General features: G+C 41.0%; 1 protein-coding gene across 1 annotated transcript in view; it reads left to right on the top strand.

Annotated features, from left to right (window-relative positions):
• The window catches only part of LOC109426266 (ATP-dependent Clp protease ATP-binding subunit clpX-like, mitochondrial), a gene marked incomplete in the record, with an annotated part of 77,977 nt that extends 61,312 nt beyond the window's left edge, over positions 1–16,665 (top strand). Inside the window, 5 exon segments of the mRNA XM_062856155.1 lie at positions 7,542–8,493; positions 8,679–8,955; positions 15,040–15,189; positions 15,257–15,478; positions 15,544–16,665. Of these exon segments, the coding sequence (XP_062712139.1) occupies positions 7,542–8,493; positions 8,679–8,955; positions 15,040–15,189; positions 15,257–15,478; positions 15,544–15,759 (1,817 nt within the window).
• Between the last annotated feature and the right edge of the window lie 1,503 nt (positions 16,666–18,168).

Here is an 18,168-nt window from a genome sequence, read left to right as displayed (position 1 = left end):
CAAGTTCTTATATTATTACCGTTGAGCACGGTCGTGTTGGTCAAGATCTCGAATACAAGGTATTCTTACTGTGTATGACTTTCAGGTCGAGGATCTGGTATCGAATCCTATTACTAACAGCAAAATCTCGTACAGTATTGTATCTGGTATTCGTAGTCCGGGTGCATGATTTTAAAGAATCAACGAACGTTGTTAGTCACGTACCGTTGGTGTCCGGCCCACTATCTACAATAGAATGTGTTTCAGTGACACAAAATCGATAACGAACATCGTGGGATGACGATGACTCCATCGTACGATACCTCATTTAAAAGCAATCTTCTCACCACTGACCCAAAACAAACACGCGATATGGCGTCAATGTCGGATGTTGCTATTTATAGCGCGTCTTTTGAATTAATTGGAAGTCAGTTCAATATGTTAGAACCTCTGCATTTTGAACTGTTCCTCTACTGACTGAACATTGCAAGCCAGTTGTGTGGTCCAAACCGGGCTCTGGTTGCCGTTGGATTTCCCGTCCCGTCCAAACTGTCACCCGAGAAATAACCGGCCACAGTACAAATATCCCAACGCGCTACCGGTACCTGCGCAGGCAGACCAGACGCCGGCCGACCGGTTCCAGGTTCAACGTCTCTGCCGTCTAAGCGCATGTGTGTACGCGTCAAGATCAAGGTCAGCCGGCGTTTTTCGGTGTGCCTCCTCTCTCTCTCTCTCTCTCTCTCGTCCAAATATTGGATTAATTGTACAAACTTGTTTTGATTTCGCTTTTCATCCGTCGTCATCATACGGACAGCCTATACCACCGTCATCGCGGCTTCATACTTCGACTGAGCACTGAGACTGCAGACGGCAAAGATTTCCTAAGTGGAAATAATGCCGTGTCAACAGTCAGTGTGCGCGTGCATCTTCCGAAGAGATCCATCATTGTCTCATCACCGTTTGTTCGTTCGTTTGTTTTAATCTGGTTCCTGCCATTTGGTTTTTAAAGCCGAGCAATAGCTATTAGAAATGCAAATTCGATGGAAATTTCAGACGCCACCGGGTGTTTGCTTGATCGGTTCAGGGGTTTCCAAATTGCAACGAACGGGTCACATGATACAAAATGAATTGAAGTCGAGAAAATGTGAGTGTTCGAATTGAGAATTTCAACTGGAATTCACATTGAATCTTGGCAGATTGGGACCCACTGAAGGGCCCCCAAGATTAGGATGCGTACTGATAGAAGCGGCTTATCATCACAATCCAATCAATTTTATGCGAGGAGGTGTGACACATGCGGAACTAGCATTTGACTTGGCACACATTTTGCTGCGAATTGTTATGATGGCCGAGTGAGGTACGGTCGTATGATGAGAGGCTGTCAACAGTTAGGATTATCATTTGAAGATGTATGAAGCACAAGCACAAGGTGACAGGCCAAGGTTGAATTCCATCCTCGAAAACGTTCAACTGGCGAAAACCAGCTTCTGATAGTTATTTTCAAGCGAAAATCTAACAACAATAAGGGATGATACACAAATTATGTCACGCAAAAATTGACCTTTTTCAACCCCTCCTCCCCGCTATGTCACACTTTTTGTATAGGACCTAAATATTTTTTGTATTGGTCGTCACGTTCTGCATACCCCCCCCCCCCCTCCTCCCCCCTAGAAGCGTGACGTAATTTGTGCACGTCCCCTAAGGGGCAAACCATAGTTGTTCTTACAGTGGATGTCTTTGTCTCTTGGGATTTCATCGATGATGATTATTTATTGTGAATCCACCATCAGCGCAAACATTACCTATGGCCGCAAAGTCATACCGAAAGGAATGATCTTCCTGATGGTTTGTTGTAGCAGGGTAATCACTGGAGACCTTCGGAAAACAACATGATGGTTGTTATTTCGTGATAAACAACTGGCCATCTCACGAAAGTTTGCTCGAAAACCATTTTATTTAGCTCCCTTAAGCTACCCCTTCCGAAATCCCCAAGTATATGTTATATTCACACAACACGGAACGAACTCACCAGATATCCCTATTCAGTCGGTTTTCTGCTTGCCTTTGGCTGCAGCGTAAACAATAGGCTATAAGCATGCCCTCCAAATCCTGCTCCAAACCATATCCAATGTTCACTCGTTCGAATAACTGAGTCTTCAGTTGTCGGATAAAAGGATACCTAAACCGGAAAACATCGAAATTACTGAAATCCAGCGCGCGTGAATCCCGCTGATTTGCTTCTCCCTTACAAACTCGAAACCACGACGAACGACATAAAGCAGTCACTAACTGTTTACTGTTCGCGCCAAATAAAAAAAAAATCCAGTAAGCAATCTTCCTCGCACACTTTCCGAACTCGAATAATAACTCCCGGCTAACGAACTTCTGCGCACTAGCATTGGTCAAGTTTGGCTGAGACATCGATTTTTGTGAATCGATTCGAATCGGACCAGCAGAATCGTTTCTCCGATTTAATCGAATGCTTCGAATCGATGTTTTCACATCGATTCGGTATAAAAAAATACTGCAAAACAATAAAATGACCCGTTTGCAGCGTGGAATAAAAGCTCATGGGATGATTTTTTTTTGTTTCAATAAGTTATTATCAAAAATTGAGATTGTACATCGAACCGTCTCTGGAGGAATTCCTGGATGAATCCGTGGAAGAATTCCTAAAGAAATTCCTGCAGGAACACCTGAAGGAAACTCTGACGGAATTCCAGGAGAATTTTCTGGAGGACTCTGGAGAAATTCTTGGATGAATGCCTCGAGCATATTCTGGAAGAAATCTTGAGGGAATCCCTGGATGAACTCCTGGAGGATTCCCTAGAGGAAATCTGGGAGGAATCTCTGGAGAAGAAACATCTTGAGGAATTCCTGGAGGACAAATTCCTGGCGGAATCCCAGGTGGAAGTCCTGGAGAAATCCCTAGAGGAATTCTTGAAGAAATCACTGAATGAATTCCTGGAGGAATCTCTTAAGAAATTCTGGGAGGAATCCCTGGGGAAATTTCTGAAGAAATTCCTCGAGGAATTCCCCTAGATTCCCTAGAGGAATTTCTAGAGGAATTCCCGGACGAGTCCCTGTAAGAATTTTTAGATGAATCCATGTAGGGTTTCTCATAGAAATCCTGGAGGAATTTCTAGAGAAAATTCTTGGACGAATCCGAGGAAGAACTTTTGAGGAAATCCAAGGATCAATTTCTGAGGAAATTCTAGGAGGAGTTTCTGAAGAAATCCAAGGAGGAAGTACTGAAGAAATCGCTGAAATTTCCTGAAGGAATCCTTAAAAGAGTACGCAGTGGAACTTTTGGAGCAATCCCTGTAGCAGTTCTTGAAGAAATCCCTGGAGTAGTTCCTGAAGAAACCCCAGGAATGTCTAAACAGTTCCTGGAGGAAGTCTTAGATAAATTACTGTAGGAGTATCTGGAAGGATTCCAGGAGGAATTCCTGAAGAAATCCCAAGAAGAGTTTTCGGAGGCATTTTCAAAATAATCATGGAAGTTGTTCCCGAAAAAATCACAGAAAGAATTTCCAGGTGAATCCCTGGAGGAATCTTGTAGAAATTTGTGAATCCCGGAAGCAATCTCACGAGGAATTCGTTAGGGAATCTCACGTGAGCTTTCTTAGCAAATTCCTGGAGGAATCCCTGGATAAACATTTGAAGATTTCCATGTCTGCAGTAATTTCTGGGTGAATTATTGAAGGAATACTTGGATGGAATCCCAATAGATTTTTAAAGGAATTATTTTTTGAATAATCTCTAGTAAATTTTTTGAAATAATTTCTGGTAGACATTTCTGCTGAAATACCTCCTTCGAATAATTCCAAATGGCGAAATTCTGGAAGGAAGAAATGTAGAAATCCTTGAAGAAATCTCTGAAGGAATATCTGCAGAAATACCTTAAGAGAGATTCCTGAAGGAAACCTCGAAAACAGTACTTGAAGAATCACTGGAAGAACCTTTAAAGATATCCCGGGAAAAATCCCTAGATGAATTTTTAAAGGAATATCTGGAGGAATTCCAGATGGAATCACTGCAGAGAAATTGTTCATACTCATATAGTTTACAAAACTAAAAACTAATCAAAAACAGTCATTTTGATTCCTTAAAAATGCAATGCCTATTTGCATATTTACATTTCGAGCGCCCATGACGCTTTAAAGTCATATCAAGTCAGAAACTGACTATTAAGGATACCTAATTTCCAATTTGTGAGTACTGTGGAAAAAGATAGGACAAGTAATCGTCAAGTAATGATTTCGGTCTAGAATTATTTGAGCAGTTCGCAGATGGCGAGAGGGCATTCCAAGGGAGATCCCGAATTATTCTGATACATTTCAAAAAGTTGCTTGTTGAACTTTTTAATATTTTGATTGAACTGATAGCAAAACCGAGATGGAATGGAATGGATGTATTTTCAAAAAAATTCTGAGATGGTTCCGAAACCGTCAGGTGCGCCTTCGGGGATTCGGGAAGTTCAAGAATTCTCTGGGATGGTCTCTGAATCCTAATGAAATATGTAGTTCCAGGATTCTTCAGTGATGTTACCTATTTTTTCAAGAAAGATTCCGTAATCTATTTGGGATGCTGTTCATGTTCTGGGTTGAAGTTCACTATGTTCTCAAATTCTTACGAAATAGTTAAAAAGTTTTTGGTATGGTTTTAGAGTACTTCCGAAGTGGTTCCAGAAACCATTAAGAATGTTCCCAGCATACTTCTGGGATGGTTTCAGGATCCTTCAGGGATGCTTTAGGAATCCCTTTGATAATCTTTCTTAGATATATTCTCAATTCTTCGGGATAGGTTCTAGAATCTTACTGGCATTATTTCAGGATCCTTCAAGGATTGATTGCGGAATCCTTTCAGGCTGATTTCAAGACCCTTCATGGATGGTAACACATCCGTTTTGGTATGCTTCGAGAATTCTTCTGGGAATCATTCTGAAATATCGACTGAATACTCCTGAACATTTCTAGGAAGCATCCAAAATCATTCAGGGATATTCCCAGAATCAAGCTGGGTTTTTTTTTCTGAAATGTTTACTGCCTTGTTCCAGAATCGTTTTGGAATGTTCCCAGAATCATTCTGGTATGGTTTCTGAATGCTTCTGAATTAGTTTCAAAAGTCTACTGTTATGCTTTTGAGAATCTATCTCACAAGGAATCCTTCAGGGATGTTTTGAATAACTCTGGTTGGTTCCTGAATACTTCTGAGATAACTTTTGAATCCTTTTGGGATGATTCTAGAATTCTTCATGGAAAGACTTTCCGGGAAAGTACCAGGAACCATCTCTGAACCAATCGGGAACTATTTCATACGGCACTTGAAACTTACGCAAGATTCAGGAATCATTTCATAAAGGCTTTTAAATTTTTTTTTCCCATAACGAGTTTCATCCCAGAAATATTTATGAATTATCACAGAAGAGTTATGTAACCATCCCAGTAGAATCCGGGAAATATTCAAGAAAAATAAAGGAATTATCATAAAAGTAATCTAGAGTCATCCAAGAAAAGTTTAAGAACTATCTTAAAATGATCAAAAAGGATTCAAAATCTGGACCCTAGAAGCATCACAGGAAGATTCTGGAACAATCCGTGAATTCTTGAACTATCCCGAAGAATTCTGGAGCCATCCCAAAAAAAAACTAATAATCATCCCGGATTAATTCTGGAACTATCGATTGTGGATTCAGGATTCATTTCAGAAATCTTCAGGAATCATTGCATAAGAATTATGGAACTATACCAGGGGGATTCATAAACCAGAAGGCAATTTGAAACATCTCAGAAGGATGCTGGAAGTACCCAAAAAGTTTTTGTGGAATATTTTAAGAAGGATTCTATACCATCGCATAAAACATTTAGTAACGATCCCAGAGGGATTGTGGAATTATCTTAAAAAGGGAAACATCCATCAACAATTCTTCACTGAATTCCTTCAAAAATTTCTCCTAGGACTTTTCAGAGATTACTTTCGGGGATTTATCCAAGGATTCTTCTCAATTTTTACCGATGTTCATTAGAAATGTATCAAAAAGTCCTTGGGGAATTCCTTTAAGCGTTCTCTGGAAATTCATCGTAAATTCATGCAGAAATTCCCCGGGCATCCCTCAATAAGTTTCTCAAGAATTCGTCCAAAACTTCCTCGGAAATTTCTCCAGGAGTTGCTCTGGAATTCTTCCAGGAGTTACTCAGGAATTCCTCCTGGAGGTCCTCGGGAATTCCACTAAGTGTTCACCGGGAATTCTTCAAAGAGTTCCCCGGAAAATCTCCCTGGGAATCCTTAAAAATCCACCCAGAAGTTCCTCGAAAAGTTTTCAAGGATATCCTGGGGAACTTCTCTAGAAACTTCTCACGAATTTATTAACAAGTTCTCGGGAATTCTTCCAGGAGTTCCTCGGGAATTCCCACAGAAGTTTATGGAGTTCCTAGGGAATTCCTACAGAATTATTCGCTAATTCTTCCAGATGTTCCTTAGGCATTCACCCACAAGTTCTTCGGGATTACTTCCAGAAGTTCCTCAGGAATTCCCCCAGAAGTTTCTGGAATTCTTAGGGAATTCCTACAGGACTTTCTCAGGAATTCAACCAGAAGTTCCCCGGCAATACCTCCAGTAGCCTTTAAGGAATTTCTCCAAGTCTTTTTCCAGGATTCCCAATAAAAAACTTTCCAAAAATTATTCGGGAATTCCTCCAGAAGTTCCTCAATAATTCCTCTAGTACTTCTTTGAGAATTCTTCCAGGAATTTCTCAGCAGTACATCAACAAGTTTCTCAGGAAATCTTCCAGGAATTGCTCATGTATTCCTCCAGTAGTAATCCGAAACGCGTCACGCAGAATATTTACATGCGACTTTTGTTTCAATTCATCGATAAAAGCCAATCGATCCAAATAATAGCGAGTCCCACGGTGATTGTCCCTAACCGAACGAAGTACGTTAAGGCGAAGTACGTTAGGCCGAATGGGACAGTAAGTCGAAATCCCAATTTTCTTCATAAATCGACATTTGCTTTTAATTGATCTGGGAAGCACGTGACATGCTCAACTCAGATCAAGTTAGATGAATAGACAAGCTCCAAGTTAAGAGACTTGTCGATCCAGAAATGAATCATGTACCTAAATCTAGAACCATTTGCAGATGATGCTAGGGCGCTTATAGCGATTATAAGTCAAACGCCCTAGCCGCAGAAATAGCGGAAATGAAACGATTATGAAACCGGTTGACTTAAATCGAAGCTTCATAACAGGTTCACACATTTGTTACATCAGTGTTGGCCTATTTTTATACATCTTCAACCAATGATGAATGTTGATGATGATTCAACACTCACATTTACATCAACATTTATCGAGTTTACATTTTCTTTGTGTTTTGCCAAAACAATACTTTCATTCTTATTAGAGTTTTCGCATCTCAAGGCTTTTTTCTATGGCATAAGATTTTTTCGTTTGTTTAATTTTTATCTGCATTCCTTTCTCTTTGCTCTTCGCTTTGAAACATATACCTACCTTTGTAGCTCCTTTGTCTGATAATTTCCCTTTTTCTCTTCCGCATTTCCAGGTCTACTCTGTCTTCTAGCGTCACACCAGCACAACCATCAGCACTGTGCTTTCTCAGATCACTCGCAATGCTGCAGTAAGGCCGGAAGTGCAGGACACAACCATCAGCAACTGCGGCGGTTCCACGTTTCTTCCACGTGTGATAAATCGTCCAAGGATGGTTCCAACACGCCCGGATCCGGTTCGGGCGGCTCGTCAGCGTCTAGTTCCGGTGGCAGTGGTAAAGATGGCAATGGTAAAGAACCACCGAATAAAAAGAACGTTTTGTCCTGCCCAAAGTGTGGTGATCCCTGCACACACGTGGAAACCTTTGTCAGTTCCACGAGGTTCGTAAAGTGCGAAAAATGTCATCACTTTTTCGTGGTGTTAAGCGAAGTTGACTCCAAGAAAACCATCAAGGACACAGAAGCCAAGGGCCAACGGAAGCCACCTCCGCCGCCGAAGAAAATCATGGAATACCTCGATAGGCACGTTGTCGGCCAAGAGCTGGCCAAAAAAGTCCTCTCCGTGGCTGTGTACAACCATTACAAGCGAATCTATCACAATCTGCCACCGCCGGCGAGCAGCGGAGGCCAAGGGGGAGCGCAGCAAATAGATGCAATGTCCCGCAGTGGTGATCTACTACACATCTCCGGCATCGGTCACACCATGATGAGCTCGGCCCCCTCGGAAGTGCCCCGTCCTCCGCTGGCTTCATCCAATGCATCGCAAGCGCACCACCCGGGCTCGGAACTGCTCGACAAGAAGACACACGAGCTCAAGCTGGAGAAAAGTAACATCCTGATGCTGGGACCGACTGGTTCGGGAAAAACCCTGCTGGCGCAGACGATTGCCAAGTGTCTGGATGTTCCGTTTGCCATTTGTGATTGTACCACGCTGACGCAAGCTGGCTACGTCGGTGAGGACATCGAAAGCGTCATCGCCAAACTGCTACAGGATGCCAACTACAGGTAAAGAAGCAACAAACAATTCATATTATCCCAATTGATTAGTGCCCATATCAAGACCTCTCGGGTAATCAATTCCGGGATCTGGCCCTTTTGTCGAAATTTCGGATTTCACCAAATTTTGAAACCTGTACTTATATGTCAGGTTATAAACGATCTTCTTACCGTTTCCAATTTCCCCATTTTAGTGTGGAACGTGCTCAAACCGGTATTGTGTTCTTGGACGAGGTCGATAAGATTGGTGCCGTCCCGGGGATTCACCAGCTGCGGGATGTTGGCGGTGAGGGCGTTCAACAGGGCATGCTGAAAATGCTTGAGGGTACCATTGTGAACGTGCCGGAGCGAAATTCCCCGCGGAAACTGCGGGGCGAAACGGTCCAGGTCGACACTACCAATATTCTGTTCGTGGCATCCGGAGCGTACACGGGACTGGATCGGTTGATCGCCAGGCGGCTGAATGAGAAGGTAAGAGGAGGGTTGCAATTTGTTTCATTTGGTTTTGAACGGGAAATGTTCTGACGAGGGAATGAAATGATTTCAATTTGTCCTTTGGTGATGGTCTAATTTCACTGGATTGTTCTCAATTCGTTTTATTTGGAGTTCAACGGGTAATGTTCTAACGAACGTATGAAACGATTTCTATTGTTATTTTGTACTAGTACTAGCTAAAATCCATCTACGCTATGTACAAGGATTTTACCACAACTTCCGTCAGTGAACTTCTACAAAGTACCTTTTGGAACGCCTATCGAAAACTTCTACAGATTCTTCCGGATTTTTTCCCAGATTCGAACATTTTTTCCCGGATTTCTTCCTTGAAAATCTTCCAGGATTTCTGAATTCCGATAAATGCCTCTTTGAATTTTTGAGGAATCCTAAGGAATTTATTCCAAAAGTTTTCCGGTATTTACTGCAACGATTTTTCCAGGAATTTTTCTCGAAATATCTCCTGGAATAGCTTACTGAAAATTCCGGAGAAATACCGTAAGGAATACATGTGAAATATTTTGAGAAACTCCCAAAAGACGTATTGGAAAATTATCGAGACAAAACTTTGGAAGAAATCTTGAGAAAAACTGGGATATCTCAGAATAAAAAGTTTTGGGAGTAATCCAGGGAAGAAATATAAGGAAAATTAAAGGAGAAACTCTTAAACCCCTTCAAGAGAAACCCCGGGAGAAACTACTAACAAAATCCTGCACAAAAATCCGAGAGAAATATCGGAAAACTCTTATGAAGAAATCCTTGGACGAACATCTGCTTGAGCCTTGAAAAAATCCCAAGAAAAACTGTTGCAATCGAAAAGCAATGAAGGAGCATTGTACCAGACACCCATATTTCTCAATCAACGTTGTTATTTCCATAATATGATTCATCAAATTCAATCCTTCAAAAACTGGAGCCTTTATGAATTCTATACCCACAACATTACGTTACAGATATGAACCGCGATTACTTCCTGACATATCTGATTTGCTCGAACATCCCATTGCTCTTAGGGAAACACCAGGAGTTTCTACAAAAATTCTTTCAGGAGGATTCAGGGATGCCTCCTAGAGATACATCAGAGATTCATCCAGAAGATCCTTCAGCGGTTCCCATAAGAGGTCCGTCAGAGATTAGTCTGAGAGTTTCTTCAGGGATTCCTTCTGAAGTTTCTTCATGAATTCCTACACGAGTTTCTTTAAGAACTAATTCAGAAGTTTCATCAGAAATTCCTCTAGAACAAACTCCGACAAGGGATTTCTACTGACGTTCTGTAGGGATCGCTAAGGGAGATCCTTCAGCGGGAGTTTCATCAAGGATGGACGGAATCGCTACAGGAATTGCTTCTAGCATCCCTGCTGGAAATTCTTCAAGAATCCTTTCTGAAATTCATTCGGGGATTCCTTCGGGATGCCTCAGGTATCCTTCCAGAAATATCTTAAGAGATTCTTTCAGGAGAATGCACAAAGGCCTCCTGGAGATCCTTCAAGAATTCCGTAAGAAGTTTCTTCAGCAATTTTTGCAGGAGATCTTTAGAAGTTAGTCTAGAAGTTCCTGCAGAGATTTCACCCTGGCCAAGCGCAGGGGTTGACGGTATTAAAGTGAAGGAGTTTCATTTTGATTATTGTAATGTAGTGTTCTTTAGTGAAACATATCACCTTTTTAACACTTTAATGCGCCTCCAACGGTTCATCACGAACCGGCTGCTGCAGATGGAGTATGGCTGATCATATGCATCAGACATGCTCGATGAACAGGAGGAACCGCCGGGGCTCAGTAGAGTCTATTCCCAAGCAATAGTTCCAAGTCGGTTGGATTTGAGAAGGTTTTGATGATCGTTACAAATCCTAATAAAAATATTATAGGATTTGTGACAGGTTTTGGAACCTTTTACAGCCATCTGACTTCAAAATGTTGTTTGGGCTCTATTTCCCACGTTTCTCGGTTGATTTTTATTACATAGTAATTTATTAATGTCATAGTCGCTTTTTCGAATCTTTACAATGTTAGTTGGTCATATTTTCTTTAAATAAAGCAATAAAAATCGACCGAAGAATCAATAGTGGGAAGGAGATTTGCAGCACTTAATTGTGCTGATAGATTCAAAGCTAACGTGCGAACACTTAAACGCATTGTTGACGTCAATGCGTTCGACGTGACATTTTGGACAAAAACTGACTGCTTTATATTAACTGAACAAAGTTAGGGTAAGTGTGCCCATCGTTGTGGTATTAAGGTAAATTCATTTTAAAAACGATGATCTACCATCTAATGAAGGGTTGCAAAACGTTAGTTGGTAGTTTTCTATCCAAATTTGCTTGGAAAAATATAAAAACTATCGTTTCTCTCTGTTTTCGATCATAAATCGCTTACCACAACATTAGGCACACTGTTCCTATTATGGAGGTAAAATATAATTTTGGTTCCTATTGTTGCGGTATCCCATTGAAATCATATGGGATACCGCAACATTAGGAACACTACCGCAACAATAGGAACACAGCAGCAAAAAAAATAAGGAAAATATTTTTTTTAAATAGGTTTTTGGGCAAATCTTAAGCACACAAATGGTGCAATCTCATAATTTAAGCATAATACATCTATTAAAAATGCCTTTTGGTAACATTTCAGTCGAAAAAGTGCTCAATTGCCACTACCGCAACAATAGGTACTACCACAACGAAGGTAACAATTACCCTACTTGTGTATGACTAGGTTGACATTACTAGGCTACGCTTGAGAAAATGACATGGTTCATCTAGGTAGGACCGATAGGACAATTGAACGAATTTGAATATTTTTAATAGTATTTGTAGCGGGATAAAAGTTGACATGAAATTAAATCTTTATTATTTTAAAATTTTATTGCAATCAACTGACCAACTTGGCGTATTTTTGATTATCTCTTAGATGTTCAGAATTTCAGTTACATGTTTCTGTGGATTTTGGACCGATGACAATTTAAGGACACAAGAGATGAACACAAGTAGAAAACGATTAGCGAAATCAAGAAAACAATTTGACACAGGATCGACTATATTTAGGTTTCGATTGATTCGATGAATAAAAAAAAAAACAACATACGACAACTGACTTAACGAGGAGAAAAACATATTTAACCATACCACAAAATCAAACAAGGAAACAAACACAAACCGTGTGACCATAACACTACATAGGCAAATCCTGACTGACTGACCAATTGAAAACTTTCCAATCGTCTACCGTATCTTTCTGAGTCAGTTGCAACAGTGTCTTAATGGATATCATTTTCCGCGTACGGCTGGCAAACTGCTTCTGAAAGATTACGTACTCTTTTCTATCTTCGGGTCTAGTGTAGAGGTTTCAACTCTATTCAGAGTGCAGCTAGAAACCTAGCAAAAAAAAAAAAAAGTTCCTGCAGAGATTTCTTCTGAAGTTCCTTTGGAAAATTCTACAGGAGTTCTAACAGAAATTAGTCCAGGAGCACCCTCAGAGATTCCTCCAGGAGTTTCAAGGAGTTTTGCACATGTTTCTTCAGAGATTGCTTTTGAATTTCTTCAGCGATTCCTACGGAGGTTCCTATAGAAATCTCTTCAGGAGCACCTTTAGAGATTCTTATAGGAAGCTCCAAGGATACCTCCAGGAGAATTCAGGGATTCCCCCAAAACTTTATTCAGAGATATAATATATATAAATATATATAAAAGTTCCTTCTACTAAGATTACTCCAAGATAACTTTTAGGCATTCCTCGAGGAGTTCCTTTGGGGATTCTGCCCGAAGTTCTTCCAGGGATCGCTCCTCTTTCAGATTGTAGATTGAGATTGAGATTTTCCAGGAGGACTCACGGATGCCTTCAGGAGTTATATAACAGATTTCTTCAGAAGCTCATTCAAGAAATCCTACAGGAGTTCTTTCAGGGAATCCTGTAGGAGTTCCTTCATTAATTTCCTTAGGATTATATTCAGGCATATTTCCAGGATATTCTTGAGGGATCTTTAATGAAGTTCTTACAAGTATTTCTCAGGATTTACTTCTGGAATTACTCCAGGTATTCTTTAGGGGATACCTCATACAAATCCTTCTTCCTACCCGAAAAGATTCCCTTTGGGAGATTTCGCTGAAAATCCTTCGAGGATTCCACCTGAAAATCCTTTGGAGGTACCTACTGGAATTCCCTCTGGAATTCCTGCATGGATTTCTCCTGTAACTTCTTCGGTGATTCCTCCTGGACTTCCTTCAGGGGTTCCCCTGTACTTTCTTCAGTAATTCTTCATGGAATTTCCATGGAGATTCCTTCTAGAATGCCTTCGGATTTTTTTCCTACAATTCCTTTGGAATTCCTTCGGAGATTCTTCCTAGATTTTCTTTCGAGGTTTTCTCCTAGACTTCCTTCGCGGTTTCCTCCTGAAATTCCTTTGGTGTTTTCTTTTAGTATTCCTTTGGAGATTCCTCCTGGAATTACTTCAGGGATTCCTCATAGAATTCCTCCGGGATTTCCTCTTCTGGGAATCCTCCTGAACTTCCTATGGGGATTCCTCTTGAAATTCCTTCGGGGTGTGCTCTTGAAAAACATTTGAGGACTCCGTTTTTAATTCACCCCGGGATTTCTTCGGTGGTTCCTCTTAGAATTCCTGCAGGGATTTCTCCTGTAGTTTCTTTGGGGTTTCCTCCTAGACTTCCATTGGGGATTCCTCCCCAATTTTTCAATAAATTCATTTTTCATTAAATTCATTCAGAGATTCTTCGAGAGATTTTCCCGGGATTGCTAGAGACTTCTCCTGGGATTGCTTCTTCTCGAGGTTCCTTCAGAGATTTTTTCTGTGATTTCTTCAGGGATTTTCCAGGATTCTTTTAGTAGTTTCTCCCGGTATTCTTTCCGTTTTTTCTGGAGATTTTTCCAGAATGTCCATACAGACTCCTGTAGACATTTTAACTGGGATACCTTTATAATTCTTCCAGAGTTTTTGTCTCGGGCTTCCTTCATGGCACCTTCCATGGATTCCTTTCAGGAATTCTTCCCAGGATCTTCTGTTGAATACTTCTGAGATTGTCTCATTGAAGCTTCGCAGATTTCTTCTTGGAGTTCCTCCCGTGATTCATTCAGAAGTTCTTTCAAGAATTCCCCCCCCCCCCTATTCCTTGATGAATATCTTCATTAATTCATGCATTGATTTTTCCCGGAATTCCGTTTGGTACTTCTTCCTTTTGGTATTCCTTCGGCATTCTTTCATGTATTTATCTCGTGTTTATTCTAGGGACAGCTATGTGGGATACATTAATTGATAATTCCCGGATTTCCTTTAAGGATTTCTCTTATGGTTCTAAAGGGATTTCTTCCGAGATTATTTTAATATCTTCATCAATGATTTCCTCTTGGGGACCTTCCAAGATTTCTGCTAGGATACCTTTAGAAATTCCTCCTGAATTCTTTCTTGGATGTCTCCCGCGATTCCTCCAAAGATTTCTACCGGGATACCTTCTGGATTATTTCTAGGGTTTCTCAATTGATTCCTTCCGAGGTTCCTTACAAGATTCCTCCCAAAGTTTCTCCCACAATTTATCCCGGGATTCCTGCAAGAGTAGTTCCTGAAATTTTGTGAGGGATTCTTTCCGTGATTGCCCCCGATATTTGTCCTAGGATCTCCCTAGGAACTTTTCCTAAGACTAGAGGCTCGAGGATTACTGAATGTTGCTTAGGGAAGGGGATGTCTAAAAATGATAGAGTAAAGCAACGTCCTTATCTATTGTTTTTGAGTAGTTATCATTTCTTTCAATCATCTAGAGTACGTCTATACGGACGGGTAGTCTATACGGACCAGAATGTAACGATGGTATAAAAGTTGTGCTGGAATAGAACTTGAGAATATTATCAGATGTTGAGAACCTACATTGAAGATTTTTTTTTTTTTGAACTATTGTGTAAGACTTTCAACTTTTGGCCTCTGAATCTGAAATAACTACGGTTGGGTCGTCTTCAAACAGTATGTTACTTACACTTCCCGATAAAACCACAAACATAAATAAATACAAGCTTTCCTTAATTCCCACTCACATTCAAAACTTATTTATTATATTACAGTATCTGGGCTTCGGCATGCCGGCTAGCTCCTCCGAAGGCCGTCGTGCAGCTCAAGCTTCGGCCGCACCGATGGACAACGACCAGGTCGAACGCGATGCCAACCTAAGGAAAGTGCAAGCCAAGGATTTGGTGGAATTCGGAATGATTCCTGTAAGTTTTAGTTGTGAACTACTCCCAAAAGAAACCTATCTACTTTATGAATCATAATTTCGCACAGGAATTTGTCGGTCGCTTCCCGGTGCTCGTTCCGTTCCACAGCCTAGATGTGGACATGTTGGTGCGTATCTTGACCGAGCCGCGTAACGCCCTGGTGCCACAGTACAAAGCCCTGCTGGGTATGGATCAGGTGGAGCTCACCTTTGCCGAAGCAGCCCTGAAGCAGATCGCACAGCTGGCGATGGAAAGACAAACCGGTGCCCGTGGGCTGAGAGCCATCATGGTAGGGTTCCTCATTTGATGTAACGGTATGAAGTAGTGAGTAACGCAACACATTCCATCCCGTAGGAAACGCTCCTGCTCGAACCGATGTTCGAAGTGCCCGGATCGGATGTGAAGACCGTTCACATTACGGAGGACTGCGTTCGGGGCCAAACCGAACCGGTCTACATCCGTCGGAACCAGTCGAACTCGGCCAGCAGTGGACCGGATTCGCCCAACAGTAACAGCACGTCCCAGGCCTCCGAGGAGGAAGAGAACACCAAGCTGCGCGTCAAGCAGTAAGCAAGTGGGGGGGGAGGGGCCACCACCACCTGTGATAAGAACACGCACGCACATCCCGGCAACATACAGGTAGGAAGCTTATATTTCTATAGATCAACAACATATTTCTTTTCCGCATGTGCGTCGTTTTGGCTGGTTGCGATCGTTACAAATAGTACGATCGAGGGATAAAAAAAAACCTTTGAAAATAGTGCAAAAAACATGTGTAAATAGTTTGCGACTTGACCCCAAACCTGCGCAGTTTCGGGCATACAGCAGAGAAAAAGTATAAAAAAAACTGCAACTGAAATTTTAGTTATGTATGAACGGATGCAAAAGAAAAGCTAAAATCATCAACGGAAATCCGTTAATTAGTGGTGTTAGGTTCCTTTTTGAGAGCGAGAGAGAAGAAAAACAGAGCGAGTGCGAGACGTTATTTTTATCCTTTCCTCTTTCACCCGTGTTCGTGACAAAACGGCGAATTGTGATGTTTTCTTGGTCATCCAAACGTTCCTTCGTATCTTATGTCAACCTCTCCGATCTTGTTCCGAATTCGATTTTAGAATACCCGCTCCTGTCGTTTCTGATATGTGTTATTATCCGTCTCGTGTTATCTGTAGTCCCCGGATACGATTGACAAAAGGGATACTAATCATTGTGTAAAAATGTATTCCGTTAATCCCTCCTTTCCCTAACCTTTTCGCCTAACTAGCTCATAGGATGTTGAAAAAAAAATCAAGTGAGTGAATGGACTCCTAGAGGGAGCCAGAGTGTAAATAATTAATCTTTGCTGCTTAAATGTTAGTACGTACGAAGTAAATTTGCATTAACGACAAAGAGAATGAAGTGAACTATATAAATAGGCTAGTGGTAGATAAATCAATTCTCTCGTGAAAAGTGAATATATATTCGAATTGTTTCGAAACAGGTGAAGCAGTATGTCTTTGTGGAAAATATGAGAAATTCCTGCGCGTGCAACTAATTGTACGAAAATCAACGAACATTGGCTATCAATTGTTCAATCTTGTATGGGGGCTGTTCATTTATTACGCGTTCATAAAACACGTAGATCAGATTTTGGCTTGGATTTTGGTCATCTAAAATCCATACTCTAATGTTTCTTGGATGAAATTTATGAATTGCACATTTTTATGAATGTTCAGTATCTTTCAAAGGACCACCCAGTGGGCACCCAGGTCCAAAAAGTAATAACAACCTCAATTAGATTCATAGGCCACGAAAAACCATTGATCTGGAAAATCGCATTGCTCCACGACGAAACTGATAGATTGATCATTTTACGAATGTTCTGACAATTTCAGCCATTGGTCTTTGGAAAACATTCTGGAAAAAGTCGCGTTATTGATGATTTGGTCATTTTTATGGATTGTTCAGAATCTAAAGGAAGACCATGATCGAAATCTATCCATTACGGTCAAATAGGTAGCAATTAGACCAACAATTTCTCCGAATGGCTTATGAGCATTTTACACAGTATCATGTTTACCTTCCAAGCCGTCAGGTCGAGATCTTGGGCAAGGTTACCGATCGACCGGGGGACATTATCCGAAACCTGCTGGATTCGGTTACACGCGTTGCTGTACTGTACGGGAAAAGACATGTGGACAACAGTGTTGTTGTTTTCTCCATTCCTTGCGACATAAACAACATAGTTATCCAAAGTTTTGCTCAAACAGCCACGCTTTTTGGACCATTTCATTGCAGTAACGGACAGTCTTGTTAGCGATCACAGTCTTAAACACCTTTTCGTCGATATTCGGCTGCCTTTGTCTCCAACATTCGCAACACAAGCGATCAAACTACTGTACGGAACAAAAATGTCAAATGAATGCGCTTGACCACGATTGCATCTTCGGGAGATGGTTCGGTTTTTGTTATTCCTGTCTTTCCCATAAAGAGAGCTGTTTTGGCTAAATGTATGTGTCGTAATCGATTTATCACACACGAATAAACTAATATTATACCAATCTTAATCAAAATTGGCTGAAATTTTGCGAAAAGCTGGAATTAGACAAATGTCATCGTGTCAGACGACGTTGATTTGATCCCCTTTTTTGTTTATTGATCTTCGTTCTGCCGCTCGTGTTGTTTGTAAGAGGTAGCGGTCGCGCTCGAATGAAACAAAGCAAGCTGACACCCGACCGCGGCAACGAAACGAAGGTAGTGAAAAGTGTCGAATGTTTACAAGCCTGAACGGATAATTGACCTTCTCACCATACTAAAATTCAGCTCATTACTACAAATCTAGTACTACACCGAACGTGCCCCATTGTCCAAATTTAATTTAAGCTATAACACCTAAAGTGAAATATCATGGACAATTCAATAATTAGTTCTATGATTATGTTCTCTAAATATAATCAGTTGGACCTGCACGAAATTAGGACACCCCACGGTAGGATCGTGCAA

This window comes from Aedes albopictus, chromosome 3, assembly GCF_035046485.1.
Source record: "Aedes albopictus strain Foshan chromosome 3, AalbF5, whole genome shotgun sequence".
In the NCBI taxonomy this organism is placed as follows: Eukaryota; Metazoa; Arthropoda; class Insecta; order Diptera; family Culicidae; genus Aedes; species Aedes albopictus.
Note: the sequence above shows the minus strand (reverse complement) of the source record. Positions and strands in the feature narration are given on the sequence as shown.